This window comes from Anser anser (assembly GCF_964211835.1).
Source record: "Anser anser genome assembly, chromosome: 1".
NCBI lineage: Eukaryota > Metazoa > Chordata > Aves > Anseriformes > Anatidae > Anser > Anser anser.
Window position 1 is genome coordinate 100,580,961 of NC_139720.1, and position 20,280 is coordinate 100,601,240.

The window sequence follows — 20,280 nt, forward strand, 5'->3', positions numbered from 1 at the left end:
CACATTTTTTTTAATCACTTCCTCTTGCTTGAAGGCAACTTAAGTCCCAAGACTACAATTCATGGAATAGCACCTTGTTTTCCATCCAGATAATTCAGGCAATTGAATTCCTGTCTGCTTTGGAAAATTTGTTATCCCAGATGGAGCTATTTATTATCCATATCTTAACCACATCCGTATAGATAAAGGACTGAAAACGCGAGTGAGCAAAACATGATGCTCAGAAAACAGCTTTTTTAAAATTTAAATAAATACAGCAAGCTTGATTTCCTTAGTAGTTTCTGAAAGTATGAAGTTTAATGACAAGTCAGTCATTGCAAGAGTGTCTTCAAGAAGACTTCCAAAAATCCTTTTTTATAAAATCCTTTTGATTAAATTACTTTTTAATTTTGCTTATTCCAATGTTTTTTAATGTGAAAACTAATAAATTAGACAAAGAAAAGTTAACTAACTCATTGACAAATTGCACGCCAAATTGCATTCAGATAAAGGGGGAAGAAATGCTTACAGAAGTGTGCTAATAAAACCATTCCAGTATGAGCTCACTATTTTCTGTAATGCAAATGAAGTGTTAATATATCTTCAGCTGAACAAGACTGTATTTATGGTTTCCAGAAATGTTTTGGCTTAGATGCTTTTAGCATTGCAGGTAAGAAAATGCAGAGCCCACATCAAAAATAAAATTCTAAACTACTAGAAAGACTGTCTGTGTGTTCTGGAACAGTTGTCTTATAAATGATTCTGGATTTATGGGAACTGCAAAGGTGACACAAAAATCAACAATCTAAGGCTAGAAGAAACTATCATCTAGAAACTATCACCAGGTGATAAAGTCATAATTAGAAGCCCTTGGAAAACAAGCCTTCCACCTCGGGTTTTAAGCTAAGCCTTTAACCTCAGTTTTTGTGTTGGTGCCAGCATTAGGGAAATGCACCATTATTTCAATACATTTATGACCTTTAGCTGATAGGAAAATTTAGATCAGCATAAGGATTTTTTCAGTCCTCATTTTCATTAGCTGATACGTGGCTGACACATGCATCTGATACTTTGTTAGGTGGCTCTGTTTTCAGGTGCTGACATTTATGCTGCGTGACTTTTATGGTTCACTGGAAGTCTGAGGAAAGATGAACAAATCTGTTCTATTTGTAATATGCCAGAAATAAGTTCTCAAATAATTATATAAAATTGGAAAGTTTAAAATTCTCCATGGCAGCCATTGTGATGCACACTTATTAGACAGCCCGACTGTTTAATAAAAAAGCAGTAGTACTGATCTACAGGTGGCTAATGAGTAGAAACAGCTGACCAGTAAACTAGGACAGAAGTAATTCTCTACCAAGAAGCAGGATAGTTGACATGAAGGGCTCTGAGGCAACTGACCTTTAAAAACATTAGTGAACATGATCTATCCTTTCAGGTTAGTCTAAATATCCATGTGAACACTGCAAATTAGGTATAAGCAACCTCTTACATTTAAGATGGCACTATCAAGCTCCCATGCCGTGAAGTGGAGCACTATCGGTTTCAGATGACACTTTCCAGAGTGCTGAATTTAGGAATAAAAGCTGTTATAGGCTCTCAACCCCTAAGGAAATTTCACCTACTCTTTTACTATGGTTGCCCTGAAAAATAAGAACTCTTTGTTTGAGGGTAACAAAGACAGAATAGATTGTTGTGACTGAGGGAAAGTGTCTTTAGAAGTCTTGAGAATGATGGGAAATTCCAGAACACTGTCAGAGTAAGGAAGGTTTCTTTCCTGCTGAAAACAAAATCAGATCTCCAGCACTCGGAGTTGTGCTCTCAGGATTTCATCCAGGCACAAAGACAGGTGCAAAGGTTATATAATACCCTGATGTGAAAGTCCCACAAGTGCTCAAGCAGTGCATCACAAAGTGATGAGAAGCTTACTCCTAAGTCAAAAGTTAGATTTTGGTCATGCTAGAGAAAACAATTCAGAACTTAAAAGTTTGTTTAACTTAAACATTATCAAAATTCAACCAAGAAATAAAAAAGATGTGTAAAGCTGACAAACAATCTGGGGATTTTTGTCATCTTAACTTCAAAAAGGAATATGGAAGATATAAAATGAGAAAAACAAGAAGAACAGAGAGAATTACAGAGGTTCCAGAAAATAATTCAGTAACACAACTTAACCAATCCATGGGGAGAAACTACAGATTACGTGGCATACCATTCTACATTAGGGATGGATGGATGGATGGTGTATATGAATAGCCTAAGCCAGAGTTTTTCTGGTTAGAATTTTTCTAAGCGCTTATAATACAAATGCCCACAGGGGAATGTAGGCATAAGCAAGTGATTGTAGGAGAACTGCAAACAGTCAAAGCATACCAACCAGTCAGAAGTGCTGCAGTAAAGCTCAACATGGCAAGGATATTCTAATGTAGAACAGGTTGCTTATGGTATATGTGAAAAAAAAACTGAACATCACCAGCTAACAAGTAGGTGTTTAGACACGTCTCATGCCAAAATACATGAGTTTTCACAGTCAACTACATTGTGGATGCTATCTTTGCTCAAGTTTAAGAAGTCCTTTTTTAGTAATTCATTTGAAAAATGTATTGGAATAATTAAAACTGAGTGTATAGTTGAATGGTTTACCACGGTCCACACAAAGATGCATTCAATTAAATGTTTTCATATTTTAAGAGCTGAAAAAAGCTGGGATTATTTTCTGATCAGAGGAGGGTTTCACTTTTATTCATATGATGGTTTCAGTGGCCTTTCAAATGTAATGGAAACAAAAAGCTCTTGGTAAAAGCAGACGCTATTTTCACTGTGGTTTTTTGAAGCAATTGCTTCCAGTTGGTGAATGTGTTTATTGAAAGGCTGAGAGAAATCCCTCATTATGACTGCACAACTGTAGCCTAGAGTCCAACTCCTAACATAAAATGAAAGTTCCATAATCACCTATGAGTTAACAAAAATATTATTTCTTGGAAAACCAAGAAGACTCCTCAGCAAATCAAATTTTCTTTGGCTCAAATTAACTGGCTGATTTTGCTGGACTACTTAGTAACAATACTTTCAAGTTTCTCATTGCACTGCTCTATTTTCACAGTAAGTAAAAAATGCATGGAGACCTCCCTCCATTTTGAAATTTGAATCATAGAATATTCTTGACAATGTAATCTCATCTCAAGCCTTGCTGAAAATTCCCCACCATGTAGTAACAGCTGCTAAGAAAGACAAAATTGCATGCAACAAATTATTGAATAAGGGGTGTATGGAAAAAAAAAAAAAAAGAAGAAAAATAATTCCCCCTATGGTTCTCAAATATCCTCTTCTATTTGCTTACTTTACCTGCTGTCTTCCCTGTAGGTCCATAATAGCTCAGGGACAGCTGGATTCCATTTTCTAAGGTGGCTGAAAAAGATCCAAACTTGCTCACAGCTTTCTTTTGATTCTTCATTTTTCCTTTAAAAAAAAAAAAATTAATTTTACAGATAGCAACACATACTAGAACCACCTGACCTGCAAACCAATGACTGGTGTGAACAGTGGCACCTTAAGGTGGATGACTAAGCTGTAAAATAAATAAATACAGGGTGGGAAAAACTTTATAAGGGTGATAGCTGTGGTGCACTGCCTGTCATGCCACTCATACGGTAGTGTATAATAGTCAGTTTTGTATAATGTACCTGTGGCCTTTCATCTACAAATTGCGTTCTAATTAGCTATGTCTGTAAGAACATGTTTAACAGCAACAATGAGTGAAAAGTCTTTTTTAATTTAAACAGCAAAAGAGCCAAGTTCTAGAGTCAAGTATCCTGTTTCTCTCCCGTATTGGCTGACAAGAATGTTAAACTGCTCATTTCTATCACACAGGGGACTGCTGTTTACACAGAAATAAAGCCTCCCACTGGTGCCAAATGACTACACGTTGCTTCAGATGTTAACACATTGTGATTGAAAGTACCATCTGACAGACCCCAGAATGATACAGGACCACTTTCAGAAGGGCAGACAAGAAATATCTCATCTGTGGAAGGGATGCAAATTTTCTATTCATCCAACCTACTAGTATTTCAATGGTGGCAGCTGCTGCCAAAGAGAGGAGCAGGAATAGGATGCTTTCTAACACTGAAGAGTAAAAGAACTAACATACCTACCAAAAGTTATACTTTTCCAACACTCTTCAGTTCTGCATGAGCAATCCCAAAGTGCTTTTAACAAATATATGCACATATTGTTACAAAACACTTTCCTTCCTGGAACCACCCTCGGCTGGGTTCAGAAAGGATTTGGATTCAATACTTGTGTCAGTTAGCAACATGGCAACCAGCAACAGATATTGCTGAACTGCAGAAAGGATCTGTTTCCACACCAAATGTCTTGAGGAGGCAATAATGCTACAGCCATATGATCCGCAAAAGGAGATCCAGTTCAAAGGGGAAACTCTTCCCTTTCCAGGGAAATTTATTTTGGGCATAGTATACAAAATTCAGTTTGCATTCTCTTAGGCTTTCCCAGGCCACATTAAGATCAGGAGTCCACTACTAAAGAAGAGAATTCTCTTAAGGAATAGTGAATCTGTTCAGTGATTTCCCTGCCTCAGAAAAAGAGTGGTTTGCACCTGTTGTCCTGCACTGTGCTTAAGGTCTCTTCATGATGCTTAAGTCAGAAAACTGGATTATTATTTAGTCCTGTGTCTTTTAATGACTGGGTCCTCCTCTGATCTCAGATACAAAGAACTGTCTCCCTACGTAAGTTAACATTCCACACAACACAGTCCACAAGGGTGAGGACAGAGGCTGAAGTGCCCAGTCTTTGCCATCTCCTGACTCAGAGGGTACAAAGACCAAAGACTCTTTCAACTCCAACTTGTTGGAGCTGTTCTTCATCTGCAAGTTTCCAAGATTCCCTGACAGATTATTTCAATTGTAAGTCTGTCTACTGAAAAAAATATTTCTACCTTCTTTGGACTTCTGATCTGGACAGTGAATTGTAAAAGAGATGGTAGTGGCCAGAAAAATGCACATTCAAATTTTTTTTTTTGATGAATGTTACTAATAGCTAAACATTTCACTTCCACCTTATGGTGGAAAAAACCTTACATTCACAGAGATTCTGATATATTTGTAATTTTGAATGATGTCTAATAACATAAATTCCTGCCCACATTCTTCATTTGAAATTATGTATCTATTTGGAGCAACACTGATCTTATTCACCCTCTGTAATTAGGAATCCTCTGTAATCTTATTCACCCTCTGTAATTTTATGTTAGCTGATAAGGTTTGCATCCAACTACTAAATGTGTCAAACTATTAATTCTTTATATCAGTGATGTCAAACCACTAACCTGATGTAATTTTATGTTCATCATCACTTTCTTGCACTTCAATTTCTGTTAAGTTTTTCTTGGGATCTGTGATATGAATGAAGAAATTATGGTTGTCCTTTATCACTTTCAACTTAACCAAAGTTAGACCTGCAAGGCAATGGAATACTATTATTTCTCCCACCAGGCTTCAGAACTGACCTCTGTCCCCAAAAACCTTGCACCTGCAACTACAAGGTACGCAAAAAAGAAAATTGCTCAGAACTGGATTCAATTGCTTACTATTGGGCAAAGATGACAAAATTAAGGTTATCTGAGTTTAGATTGTCTGACTAAAAATTCAGAAGACTTCCTGACAATGAGGTCTGAAAGGCTGCAAAATAACCCTGTTACTTAGAAATGTTGCATTTGACTGGACAAATTATTGGGACACGCATTCTTGGAATATCTTGCACTGGTTGCCATTGAAGAAACAAATATGAACAGATTTTTCACCATTTCTAATTTTTGATACTTTATCTATCAATTGCTAACCTACTATAGCAAAATGTAAACTTTAGTGGTAATAGAGTCTAATATGGAATTATACGGTATGCTCACAATGTCTTTAACAGAATTTCTACTGCTGAGATGCGAAAAAGCATTTACGGATAAAGAAACTATGTCATCAGTTATTAATAGAGTTAAAGCAAAGCATAAAGAGTAGAAGACTCACCTTTTACAAACTCTATCTTCTCTACTTGAATCTGTCCTCCATCAGATGGGAAAAGATAGTGATTGATTCCAGACACTTGAATGAGACTCTCCCCCATGTTGTAGCCAAGAAACTGGAAAAATAAGTTTTAGACTACGGGTAAATGAGAAAGGCAGAAGCTGTGAAAGAGGTAAATGAAGGACAGATCATTACAACAGTATTTTTCTGAACATTTTTTTTTAGACATTTAACTACTGTAATTATTGCTTTAGCAAATATATTGCATGTTATTCTTATATCCAAATAGTACCTCAGCTACTAACTGAAGTAACTTGTTCCACAAGAGTGCAGAATCTGGTCATTCAGTGGCACGGAGCCACCAGTGGAAATGAACAGTAGCAGTCTGGTGGCTTAACATATAATGAGAGGGATAGAAAAATTCTGGACAAGTGCAAAGAGACAAAGTCCAGTGCCATGAGATCTGTACATCATGAACAGGACAGGTAAAGATTCAGATTTTCAGCCTCTAGATTTTGGATTTCAGACACTGTAAACCTGATTCTTAGATTGCTCTGCCTTCTAACCAGCCACAAATTGGCAAAACTTAGTTTAGCGTACTCTGGCAAGTTCAGACTAGGAAGTTACATCTCTCTGAGTTTGAAGCTCATACTCAAGCAAGTTTAGACTAAAATATATTGACACAGGAAAGTCACTTCATTTGCAGTGCACAACCATCGTCTACATCTATAAAATGAGATTTCGTGTCACAAAGGAACTCTGTTGTACCTAATTTATATTCCTTAATTTGAAAGAGATGTGGATAGTGAAAGTAGGAGCTGGGTACAGAAGTACTTCCATGAATATGGATCTGCTGTTTTCATAGCTTTATCCCCAGAAAACTTCAAGGAGAAGTAGGATATTATCCATAACTGTCATTTCCTGGTACTGAAATAATGACTAGCTTTTGGGACGCCTAGTCTAGTACCTATGAAGATTTGCTTTGCACGTCTATAGTTTCATGGTGTGTAGTGAGAAGGAAACCGCAGGATGATGGTCTTGGATGCAAGGTTTAATATAAAAAGCAAATATAAATCAGTGCAAACTGCCTAAAAATTGTTTGGATACAATAGTGAAGAGTTCCCCTGGTAAGGAATATCCCTCTGTTAGTGTAACAGGCAGAACGTCTTGAATTAACTCACTCCAAGAACATGAAATTCGAAACAGGAAATGGAAGAAACAGTGAATTCCTTTCACTTGATTTCCAGTGTGGACAGCCAAAACTTCAGTTAGGTCTAGCAATGCCCAAGTAAGTGAATCGTAACAGGTCTCTATGTTCCTTTTTCCTACCCTCTCCCATGAAAGCCACATCTTCAGGCAAAATTTATCCCATGAATATATTATCCATGGTCACAAAACCACGATCAACTTATCTTTGTGTTATCGTTTGTCATATACATTAAAGAACATCCAAGTTAATTTAATAGTCTTGTGTAGGACAGTCTTAAATGTCAGAAACTGGTTTTCAAAACTTTTAGGAAATGATCTGCTGTTAAAATGATGGAATTAAACAGGATGTAGTTAGACTTAATTTGCCCTGAACTCTAGTTTCACAACAGATAATAGCTTTGCTGTAATCTTGACTATATGTAAATAGCTGACACTCTCCTAAAGTGGTGCAACAATATGATTCCTTACCTTATACACTTTCTCAGAATGTGTTTCTGGAATGCTGGGATCCTCCTCAGGTTCAAGGGCTTTTGCTGTCTCATCTTCAAGTTTCTCTTTGGAAGATTTCTTATTGGAACCTTCACTTTCTACACATATTGCTGTCTCCTGTCTTTTATTTTTACCACCCAAATTTTCTTTTTCCACTTTTTTTTCTTCCTTAAGTCGTTCTTCCTCTTGTAATCGATTCTGTTCCTCCTTCCAAGCCTAAATTAAATTTTAGAGTTCAAATTACTGTGGTTCTCTTTCTATTTCACAGTATTTCACACGTGCATGCTGAAAAGAGCATCAGTAAACAAACTCAAAAGAACATTGGTTCTTTTGGTCTTTTACTCACATTTTTCAAACTTGTCTATAGTTTTACAATATTACATACTTTATTTTGCATAAAATGACTCATTCAACTCACAGGATCAGTCATTCTTGACAATAGGAGACATATAGGATTACTATTTGTATCTTACACATTCAGTCATAAGTGAATTATTCATTTTGTTTTTCACTTGTCCACAATGTTTATGACTATATCAGAATGCATCACTGCATTAATTTATTCCCAAAGTGTAACTGTAAGATAAACTGATTTCATTCCTTTACAGAAAGAAGAACGAGGTATCAAGACCAGAAATACCAATCTGTATCAGAAAGACAACATGAGATATCTGATATTTTCCACTATACTAAAGCACTGAAATCACTGTGGAAGAAATGGTAAGCATTCACAACTACAAGATAGGCATTAGCCTAACCTGAGCTACATCAGCTCAAGTTGAGTATCCAGGATCTGGCTAACACCATTTCACATCTACATTCCGGTGTTAGTACTTAAAGTGCAGAGCACTACACATTGTAAGAAAGATCAGATATACTATGGCTGTGAGAAGTCAAAATAAAATTAAAAAAAATCAGGGGAGTATATTAGTTAAGCTAGATCTGTGTAGTGTAATGGATAGGGCCAAGTCTATATAAGTCTACAAGAACAAAAGCGTATCTTTCTGGCAAATCAGTGTTATGTAATCCATTTCAGAAACATACATATTTTTGTCTCACCTTAAGAGAACCTTCTCTGATAAAAGGACTTTCTTCATTGCTGGATTGAGATTCTGGAATGGTCTCCATTATGCTCTCAGGTCTTGATGTGCTGTCTTTGAGACAAGAAAGGGGATTAAGTGCAGTCATAAATACGTAAAAATTGAATAATTTAAAAAAAGAATGGAAAAATAAATAAAAAGTAGTGTGAGTAAAACATATTAGTAAATAGTATAATACATAAGTATAAAAGTAGAATAAAGCAAATGTTAAATAATTTTAGAGATAAAATAGAAAGGCTATTCAGATTAGAAGAAATTTATCTCACAACTAGTATTAATTGGTATTCATAACTGGGGACCATATATTCCTTTGGTCAGTTTGGGTGAGCTGTCCTGGTTGTAACCTCCAGACTCCTTGTTAGCAGGGTAGTATGAGAAGCGGACAAGCATACTATGCAAGCCCTGCTCAGCAACAACTAAAACATCAGTATGTTATCAACATTATTTTCCTCCTAAATTCAAAGCACAGCACCATACTAGCCACTATGAAAAAAATTAACTCTATCATAGCCAAAGCCAGCACAGATAGCTAGATGGGTACAAGTTATGATTTAAAAGTCAAAACTGTTCTTTTGGTTTCCAAACCATATACAGAAGCATTAAGTAGGTTAAGAAATGACAATCCTATTTTTGGAAATGGTAATTTTTAGTGCTAGAAGGTTTCAAGTATATTCTCAAAGCAGGTGAATAAAGCAAAGACTAACAAATCATTGTTAATTCCATTTAAATACACAAATAGAGAATTTGGACAAGAGCTCTCTTTTGTGAAAATGTGTTTTCAGATTCTGTTGCCTGCTCAAAATTCATTGTATGAATGGCCTACAATTTTCACTATCCAAAATGTTGCTTGTAACTAAAGCTTGCTCTGCAGTCTAGTCAAATCCAGTTTTAGCTTCTAGTTCACAGCTTCTCACTTTCATGCTGCCCTTTTAAAAATGTTTTTTTCTGAACAGTGATGCCAACTTCAACTACTGATCATCTTTACATATGGTCAGTCATCTAAACAGGGATTCATATTTGTTTGTAATCCTTAGAGTAATTCCATTAAATAAACACAGGTATTGTAAATATAAGTTTACATTAAGAGCCTCAGTTTGCAGAATGAAGGATGATGCAGAATATTTAAATATATGTATTTAATTCATTTTGAAACGTGTTTATGTCTATACAGATGACAAGGTTAACTTATGAAAAATATATTGGATTCTACTCTGAACAGCTTTGAGTCTCAACACTTAACACGAAGAATGATTTTTCTACAATAAAACAGAAAGATACCCACTTGTGGCTTTCTTAGGGAAGCCAGTTTTTTTGACAGCACATTCAGAAAATTCAGAAGATCCTTCTGCAATGCCTTCTGCCAGTTTAAGAGCCTCTATTTCCCTAGCTAGCTTCTCTTCTTGGTATTTGACTTCTTCTTCTTTCACCCAGTCTTCAACTGAGTTGGCTACCAGCTCAAGATAGTTCCTGAAAAACACAATATTTATCTACGTACCGTAACACAATTTCCACTCATATGATTTCAGGTCAAACAAAATCACTTCGCTTCTCAGTTTCTTATACAAATATTATTCAGTAACTGTTGAGAGAAGGATTGTGTTTGACAGGGTTTCTCTCATTTTTCTTTTTTTCTGTTTAAAAGAAGGTGGTATTTTTGCCCAGATGATATATGCTTAATCTCTTTCACGTTCGGGATTTTGGTTCTCCTTTCTGCAAAGTGATACTAGAAACCTGTTTTCTAAAGAATGCCTGCCATCAAAGAAAATCCAGAAAGTCAGAAAACATATAGACATTCAGTTTAAGAAATGTTGAGACCAATTTTGCTCTTCACTATTCAGTCAATATTGAACAGTCACTTGGATGACTTATTTTCTTGGTAGCTCTTGATTTATATCATCTTTTAGCATACACTTCATTTGTTTGTTCAGCAACTAAGGAGGTGTTATTCTATTTAATTCCTAGCTCTTCTCTATCAGTATGACTGGAAAGGCATTTAGAAATTGTCACCCAAATCCATATTAGTGAATCAATGCACTGTAGCCTGGCATAAATTAAGAATATTGATAATTAACAGCCGAAGTCAGCACTGAATGATAAACTGATCCAGAGTTTGCAGCTGGCATCTGTACTTGCATTATCTCATCTTCCAGTGGTATCTGAAACAACTACTAAAATAGTTCATTGTGGACAACTGCTTTCAAGGTAGGATGAAGTCTGAAAGTCATATATGCAGTTGCTGCCCTACCCCTTATTTGGAGGACTACCATAATTCTTTAATGTAAGATTCTTCATATGTGCAGAAGTAAAAGGGGCTAGTATAGAGTGCATGAGATTCAGCTGTTACATCTTCATAATGTTTCTCATTCATAAATTCAAGACAATTCAACTGTGTTCAAATGCTCTGTATGTATCTGCAGTTTTTGTTTGTGAACATGTAGGCAGCACAAGCAGTTCTTGACCTCATGACAGTTTCAAATTTCTTACTGTAGCATTACACTGTATGTTCAAGAGATTTAATATGTATGCTACCTACACAGGCTGGAGATGTACAAAGTTTATGTACAGCTTAAAGATACCCTAGTCTCTCCTACCTCCTGCAATGTGTGTGGAGCCTGCTTTGAGGTACCTGCATGGAGGAACTGTTTATCAAGTATTCAGTAGAGACAAGACAACTCTGCTTTTATCCAAAGAAAAGTGAACGAGGTAGAAAAACAAAGATGTTGAAAACAAAAGGCAAAACTAGTCTGGACCTAGAGTTGCCAGTACTGGAATAACTTGAAGATGAATATATGTTATAAATAAAAATGAGATTATTCGTGTGGAAAATATTCTAGGGCAATGAAACAGTCATTCAAAGTCAAAAATACACATTCTATTATTATGTATTCTGATGTCACTACTGCCAATGTCTGACTCAGAATCACTTCTCAGAAAGGATTATTTTTTCCAGTAACTTGTGTAATGTGTTTACTATGAAACAGTAAACAAATGTCATTAAGATTGAATTTGAGAAAAAGAATAGTAGTGATAATGTTGGAATTCAATTGGCTTCCTGATAAAGTGGTCACTTCTATCCAAAATCAAAATGTTTTGTACATATGTATCACTGTAGGCATAAGCACCCATGCCTTTGGACCCTGCTTGTAAGTAGCATCCATTGGATGTCACAGGTAGCCTCCTGCTGCCTACCCTTTGAAGGGCACAATTCCTACACTTTTGGATGTTCTATATGAACTACAGGACTTGATATCCATAGGGAAGAAGGAAAAGTTAACCGGAATATCCAGGACCAAAACCAACTCCAAATCAAGTTGCTGCAACGTAAGAAGTTAAACTTCTGTCTTGCGTGAGAATTTACCATAACAGGACCCACTTGTAACAAACTGGTAGTCATTTCTCAAGTATGCAGGTAACAGAAGTATATTCTGGAGAGCAGCTATGAAAAAACCCTGCAAAGTGGGAATCTGATCTGTAAGATGTCACAATAAAAAAGTATCAAGTGAACACACACCATAACAAAGAGATAGTCAAGTATCCCTCTGTGGTGAAAGTGTGACTCTTAAACATAACCCAAAATTTAGAATAATAGTAATTTTAATAAAATTTAAATTAATGAATAGTTATTAAACTCATCAGGATCCAATACTTAAGTCTAAGTATAATGTATAATTATTAATATAATTATATATATGAATATAAGTATAATATGATAATTAGTATAATTAAATTATAAATATAAATTAAAAATATATTTACAATATAAGCATAAAGGTAAAATACCACTAACACTGAAACTACATTAATAAGTAGGGTTTATGACCGTGTGTGGCAACTCAACAAGATCTGGAAGCTAATGCAGGCAACAGCTTGAAGCACTCCAGGTATTTAAAGGCTCTCTTTCACAGAAGTGTTATGTTGCTTGGAAACATACACTAGCAAATATTTATGATGCTTTGTCTGGAAATCTGAAATGATCTTTAGAAAAAGGTTGAATAAGGTCAGAAAACGTGCTCATTATTTTGCAGAGAAAAGGCAGGTATAGATGCCACATAACTGGATGAAATGAGAGCCTATAGCTCCTCATTGATACTAAGTAGCAGATAGAGAGCACTCATGGTGAATATTTCTCCAAAAGAACAGTAAAACCAAACCTTCTGGTTAGCTCTTACGCCAGTTTCTTTAGGAATGCCTTTCTGCTTTGAAACAGAACGCTGTGAGCAAAGCTGGCATGCCCCATGCAGAAGCTATATTTAATGTCTAAGCCTTGTTTTCAGTATATCTGGAAGAATAATAACAAGAAAATATATAGCTAGACAAGCCTCAACAGAATTATAATTCATCTGCCAGAGAGCATGCGTCATTCCTTCTTTGGATGCAAAATCATTTAACTTTTGTTTTGCAGGATTCAAGAGCTCTTCCCATCTTGCAACTAGCCTTGAATTGACTATTTCAATGTCCTTTCAACATGAGCTACCAAATTGTTTTAGGACCCCATAGATGAAGAATTATTTTTTCAAGGATAATTGCTTCCTGAGGAGGTCTTGGTCATCATTATCTGCTTCTACAGATAATACAACAGTAGGTCATTAGGATGAGGTTATTCATGTAAACACCAAGTGATGTTAGATATACTAGGGGATGTGACCTGGTCTCCAGTGTCATTTCAGAAAAGCATGGGTCTCCGATGGTCTCAGATCTGCTCACCCTGTGCAGACATCTCAGACACAGCTGCTAAACTGGCACCAGGTGTTTATGTTCAGGAACTTGAACCAGTGCGTAGGGTATAGGAAAGATATCTAAAGAAGGGTGGGAATAATTGGAAAAGTGAACAGGTCAGGGATCCACCAGTATTATTTTGTACAATGGACTTCATTTGACACTACTGACTGTCTGCGTCTATCTGAATGCAAGACCTGCATTTACTTTAACAGATGATCTTTCACTATCTTTGGGGTACATTGCAACTGTTAAATACATGGGAGAAAAAAAAAAAGATTATCCAGACAGACCAGACATTTACTGGATTTAATGGAACAACCACAAAACAGCCATCATTTTCTCCAAGAACTTCCAGTTTCTGCTGGTAAATCTCTCCTGACTCTGGTCTCAGTCAGTGCTAATCACAACAGCCTCTTTTCACAGCAAATAATTTAAGTGCAAATGACTAGAAAGCTGAGACTGACACATGGAGATCCTTGACTGAGAGCAAATATATGACACGCAATACAAAATACATCTTGAGGAAGACATATTTTGCCTATTTAGCATTCAAGCCTATTAAAATATATAGGTACGCACAAAAATTATTTTAAGATTCCAGTATTCTGATAAATAGGACACCTCACTCAGAAAGTGATGCTTGCTGACAGATTTGTGAAAAAAAATTTGTCCATTGGATAAGTTGCTTGCAACTCTATTTGATAAATCAAATCTAATTAAATCACAGTGCACCACTGTGATGAGGTTAAAGCTAGCTCAGGTATCTCTCCGTGACATCATAGTCTTTTTACACATCGGTACATGGACACATGTGGACACATGTTCTACCTGTGATCAATAAGTTGGAATAGCAGCTGGATATACATCATCGTGTATACTGCTGCTTCAGTGAAAAAATGCATTCCAAAATACACAGGTCCACTGGCAAAAGCTCGAATAATAGCACACCAAGCACTTTCATACTTCTTACTGGTGAGCAGATAGTGGCAAACAATTAAGAAGAATCTGATATTGTTAGAAAAAAATATTCTAATATTGACAAAGGGCCTCTAGCTTTTCTTGAAAAACTTTCCATGACAATGCATGATTTATGTAAACATAGTTGAAAAAAGATAATTAAATTTTTAGACAGTTTTCTTTTTGACATCCTCCACCTCAGCATCATTTTCTTGATGTGCATATCCATAAAATAACTGTGTGTGTATGTATTATATTTTTATAGTATGTGATAAGCAGTTACATACACAGTTACTGCATGGTTCTCCTCTGAAAAGCTTTGTCTCATCAAAAATACTTTGATATAGTACTGCTCTCCACCTGCATGACTTGCTTTCTCATAAATATAGTTACATCATGGTATCCTTTCATTTCAAAGCTTTGTTCCAAGCATGGCCATGCAGACAGACTTTAATTGAAAATGACTGTGAATGAGATATGAATAATAAAATTAATTACCTGAATCCAACATTAGAGTGTAATGCAACATCCCAAGTCTCTTGGCATGAACGATACTGATTCATAGGATTGTGAAGAACCATTAGTAAAGAGTTATCTTGGGTATGATAAAAGCAATCAACACATCTATACTCTTGGGTTGCAGTATACAGAACCTGAAAAGCAAAGAAACAAAGGTACGTCCTCCCTATATACAGTAGTATGTGCAGATGGTATGCAGCAGAGCTTTTAGCTGGTACTTCTGAGGTACATTGGAACTTCACTCTTCCTTCAGGATGTACGCAAAGCACTTGGATTCTAGCAATCTGAAGTGTTCGGGTATGTGGAAACTGAACTTCATTACTATCCATATTGAGAATAGGTACTCACTATCCTCCACTTTTGAGACTGACCATGAATGAAAAATATCAGCTAAAGAATAAAATCATTGTTTATATCTATTTAAGATTTAAAACCAAGTGTTTAAATACATAATGAATAAAAGCAGAACTATTGTGTAGCAGGTAGAGAAAAACTAACTTCTGTTAAGTTAGTTTGGTATCCAATTTGCTACTCTATGACCTGTACACCTCTGAGATTTACTGTGTCCTATATTATTCCACTCTCTTCTGGACATTCCCTCACTTTTCAGTGTTCACATTGTCTGCAGGCTGTAACTTATTTTTTAGTTATAGACAGAAGAAAGTTTTTTTACAGAACTATTGAACTGAAGTAAAACTGAAGTAATACTATGACAACAAGTATGATTTAAATATGAAAATCTCATTACCAGCTGGTTGTAAGAATTGTGCTTAGATGTGACATTTAGTATAGGAAATAAAGAAATATTATTACCAAAATATTGTTGTTTTCTGTTGCAGTTATTTTATATCAGTATCTTTTGGCTAGATTCATTAATTATTGACAGTTCAGTTAGTATTAGCTATTTACCTTGCATAAGAAGGAATTCCCCATGTACTGAAATCTGTGACCAGACATGCAGTGATGCTAAAGTGGTGCTGAAATAGCAGCCTTTCCTCAATGCTTGTATAGCATGTGTGAGGATCAAAAACAAATTGAAGCATGTTAAGCTCAAGGCAGCACAGAGCTTACACCTCTCCCAAGAGAATGCCTATCACCTTATGCCATCTATACCTGAACTTATCTTTCATATTTGTTTTTCTGTCTCACCACAAGAAGAATTTTGGTCTTTAGCTTGCAAGATTTCTATAAATGAATCTTGTAGCCCTGAGAGGGTAAAGCATGATTATGACAAAATTTTCTATTTGCCCATAAAACATATGCTGAATATGTACTTGTACAGTATGCTGCTACATACAGTGGACTAACAAATCCCATAACTGTCATGGAAGATCACCTCTAAGAGTAAGATCATTTTTTTTTCCATCACGCATTTAGTTAAAAGACTCATACAAAAAAGAACAGCTGCATTGCCGCCAAACCACAAAATAAAAAACAAGTACAAACTTCAGTTTCTTGTTTGAAATTTAAAGCAGCTGAAGAACAACGTGTTTTGGTGAAAATGTATCAGGGATAAAACTGAACCAATTCCACTACTAATTCTTTGTGAAGCATTCTGATGCATGACTGTATCTATAACATTGTCAGTTCACAGATACCTGAAGAAGAACATGGGGTTGAAAATACTCAGCAAAACTCCAGTCTGTCAGACAACGCTTCTGAATCTTTTTTATTTCTTCTAAGTTTGTTTCTAGGCCATTATTTTCCAGACTCACCTCAAAATACAGCAAAACAAAATAATGAATATCAACATTTCAGTGCCAGTTGTATCAAGTTAACTGTAACCTGTTGTCTTAGTAGACAGCATCCCATGTTGCATCACAGTTAATTGCATAATGCTGCACATGTGTAGAGCCGTATGGCAATATTTAATAAAAACACAACTGCTCCCAAAGGTTTTTGCTTTTGTCTTTTCTTTATGGCAAACATAATTCATCTATTTTTATTATTAGGTTATATGTTTTTGAATGCTGTAAGTAATTATGAATATTTTGACAGGTCCTATGAAGTAATCTTAAAATTGCTATATTTATCCAGGGCTGTATGGCAGGCAGGTGTTTTTAAAGAAGCCAAACTACACAGTCTATTAGTTTGACAGTTTGGCAATTTCTCTCAAACTCTCATCCAAGTATATGAACCCTCGTATTCAATGAAACCAGTGTTGCCAGTAGTAGCTTCACCAAACCCCATCACCTTAGAATTCAAAGAAAGTGATTGCATAGTGCTTAAAAGATATGTCACTATTTCCCAAACATCACAAAATTGACATTCTCATGCAGCATTGCAAAGGAATCCACATCAACATTTCCCAGCATTGAACAATATTTTCTGTTGTCTCATACTATAGAGCACAGTTTAGTCCGCTCAATCACACTTGCCAGATCAGAATAAAAAAGATGCAATTCTTTGTTCAAAACAGGATCAGCCAACCAATTTCTTCCATCCTTATCATCTGTTTCTGCTTGTCCTGAAAATTGAAAGCAGAATTTTAAAATTGCTCCAGAAATTCCAGTCCTCAATGCTAAGATCAGAGTTCTGCAATTTCTTTAGCCTCCTCAATGAAATTGCCATCAAGTTGAAGCTTTCTTTTATGACACTAGTAAGCTAAATACATGATACACCTCTCCCACACTTTGAAATCCATGTACAACAACAAGCACCAAACTATTCAGTGAAAAAAAAAAAAGAAAAAAGAAGTCTTAAGTTCCACTCAAATTTTCCTCTTGATCTGTCCTGTGATGGCCCTGCATGATCAAAAAGATTACAAATATTCTAAGTGTCCTCAAGACTCAAACGTGAAGAACCATTTTTCTGCTTACTACCTGAGAAATAACAGTTATTCCTTTGCACAGATTACACAAATAAGAGGTAAAATAAATTATTTTTATATTAGAATTTTTGAAAAAATGTGTATTTTAAACTTTACAGAATCATTGGATTTATAGAGTTCTATTTGCTACTGACAGATTACATCTGTCAAGGATCTAACTAGTAATTCTGATGAACTAGTTTGACTGATAAACTACCAGTATTACAATGGGCACCTGATATGAATAGAATCATACGGAGATTTTCACTTCTATATTCTCATTTTGTCTCTTTCTGAAATAATTTCATTTTAATAGAATTCTTTATGCCCTGGGTTAGGGCAGAAGTCACTAATATTTGATCAAAATTCATACATCAAGAAAAATTCTATTCTTAAGAGAAAATACTCCTGGAAGTATTTGTTCATAAATGGTTCATGAACAGCTCAGCTTCCAGACTGTTTCTCTGTATCTTTAGGCTATGATTCTCTGGAAAATTACATCTGTTTACTGACTGCCTTTAGAAGACTAAAGAAATCCAATAGCAATAGTTTTCTCTTCTTGGTATCTGTTTTTGTGCTGCAGAAGTGTTGAAATGTTGACAGCTGTGTTTGTAACTACAATATTTAGTGTTGTGTTTAGCAAAAAAGTAAAATAAACACCAAAAAATGTTCTCAAACTTCAGAAAAGAGGCAGATAAGAGGGATTCATTTTGTCCGCTCCAACATTGTAAGGAAAGGATCCCATCTAAGCTAATTGCTTATATAACCCTTCTCTTTCCCCTGGTCACAAAAAGGGCCTAGATAATTAGCCTTGGCTAGACGCTTACTCTTAGACAGATAAAGTTAGGCCAGATATAACACATCCATTCTGTATATACAGTTTTTGTAGAATTTCTCTTTTGCAGAACTCTCAGCTTCATTCTTTCCTGTATCTTTGCTGCAAAAGCAAGTTTTAACATAAACCTGAACATACACTTCATTTTAAATAAGTTGCAAGCTCCACTGGTTTGGAACTTGGAACCGTCAGTTCTACCATATGTTAGCCTTATTTGCTGGTCTCACTTTCTTTGACACAAAATAAATATGGTTCTTCTTTACTTCTAAATTGGGCCTAAAATTTTGAATATCAAAACTCCATGCTGAATTTACTTGCATGTGAAAGAAGAGGGACACCTGGAAGATAAAAATGCAGTAAAAGATATGTATGCATGTGTAATTACCAAGAATAGCACTTTTTTTTTTTTTTTACCTCTCAACTTTTTATATCATCTTCTGGAGTCCTCATGTGTAAGGTATATATATTTTCCACTCCTCTTACTTGTTCAGTAGTAATCATCGAATTAACCTTATATACCACTTTTGATTTTACTCTGTGGATGCTACTAAGGTAGTAGAAATTCAGCTGCCATTATAACTCACAAGAACTTGCATTCAGAAAGGTATTTAAGCATGTTTTCAGTTAGTTTATGTCTCTAAAATGTATGTGATGTCACTAGCAACTAAACAGTTTTATAGTACACATTTTTCTACACATACCGTTTTAAAGAGTTGCTTAAATCAACTGTTTAATGTTGTCATACAAAAATAGCTAGTTTTTGTCTTTATGTAGTATTCCTATGTAGATAGTCAATGTGCAGACTATGCAATACTTAAAATTTGGTGATTTGTACAAGGAAGAAAAATCACTGCCTTGTAACAGCAAACGATATGGTAAAATAAATAGCAGATTCAAATTCTTCAGGAGTAACATAAATAGAGAGGTTTTTACCAGAGCCTCTTGGTGATTTCTCATTAAGCTTCGTTTCCATAAGGAAGAGTTGTCTCAGCTGTCTTGCAAACCTGGCTGGATTATCCCAAGGGATATAAGACACTTCAGAATCACCTCCAACCATAGATCCAGAGCTCTCCAGGAGACCAGAGTCACTCAGCCCAGTCAGCCTCAGGCTTTCAAAAGTAAACACTCTGAAGGCTCTTTCTACTTCAGCCCAACTCAGAAGTTCTATAAAAGAATTACAATCATTAACTGAAAACGTTCTTATGGCTCAGCAGAAGATAAATAGAAGACTATGCAAGCATATTGTTCTTGGCAACTCTGCAAAAGCCAAGAACAATTTCCTTAATGGTATTGGATCAAATTATGTCAGCTACTTTTTACATTGCATTCAAAGTTGAATGTTTCCAAATTGCAAAATGATATGCCTAACTATTAATCCATCTTAAATGAAGTGCTTCCTACATCTGAATACGTACTGGCTCATTAACTTTATACAAATTATGTTGATTTTAAAGTACTGAGTAAACTTTACCAAACCAGTTAACAACTAGTTATTTTCAGCTTTAGCTCATGAAAAAGCTTCTATTATCTTTTTTCTTTTTTAAATCTGTAGCTTTTCAAACAAAGAACCAAGTGTTTTTTTCCTCTTCAGACAACATTTTACACAAAATTTGCACAGAAGCA

At 35.5% G+C, this 20,280-nt stretch overlaps 1 protein-coding gene across 12 annotated transcripts in view; it reads right to left on the reverse strand.

The window, feature by feature from the left end:
* The window catches only part of SPAG17 (sperm associated antigen 17), a 117,030-nt gene that overhangs the window by 49,529 nt on the left and 47,221 nt on the right, over positions 1–20,280 (reverse strand). For 11 of the 12 annotated variants that reach the window (XR_014586583.1, XR_014586584.1, XR_014586585.1 and 8 more), the window contains 10 exons: positions 19,591–19,821; positions 17,356–17,480; positions 16,612–16,728; positions 14,993–15,147; positions 10,101–10,285; positions 8,778–8,872; positions 7,698–7,934; positions 6,024–6,135; positions 5,330–5,458; positions 3,328–3,441 (listed from right to left, as the gene is read on the reverse strand). Coding sequence is in view for 7 of the 12 variants with exons in the window: in XM_083843489.1 (XP_083699615.1) it covers positions 3,328–3,441; positions 5,330–5,458; positions 6,024–6,135; positions 7,698–7,934; positions 8,778–8,872; positions 10,101–10,285; positions 14,993–15,147; positions 16,612–16,728; positions 17,356–17,480; positions 19,591–19,821 (1,500 nt within the window). In the remaining 5 variants the exon portion in view is untranslated. The remainder of the gene's footprint in view (positions 1–3,327; positions 3,442–5,329; positions 5,459–6,023; positions 6,136–7,697; positions 7,935–8,777; positions 8,873–10,100; positions 10,286–14,992; positions 15,148–16,611; positions 16,729–17,355; positions 17,481–19,590; positions 19,822–20,280) is intronic. The other variant, XM_083843488.1, reaches the window with a different exon arrangement.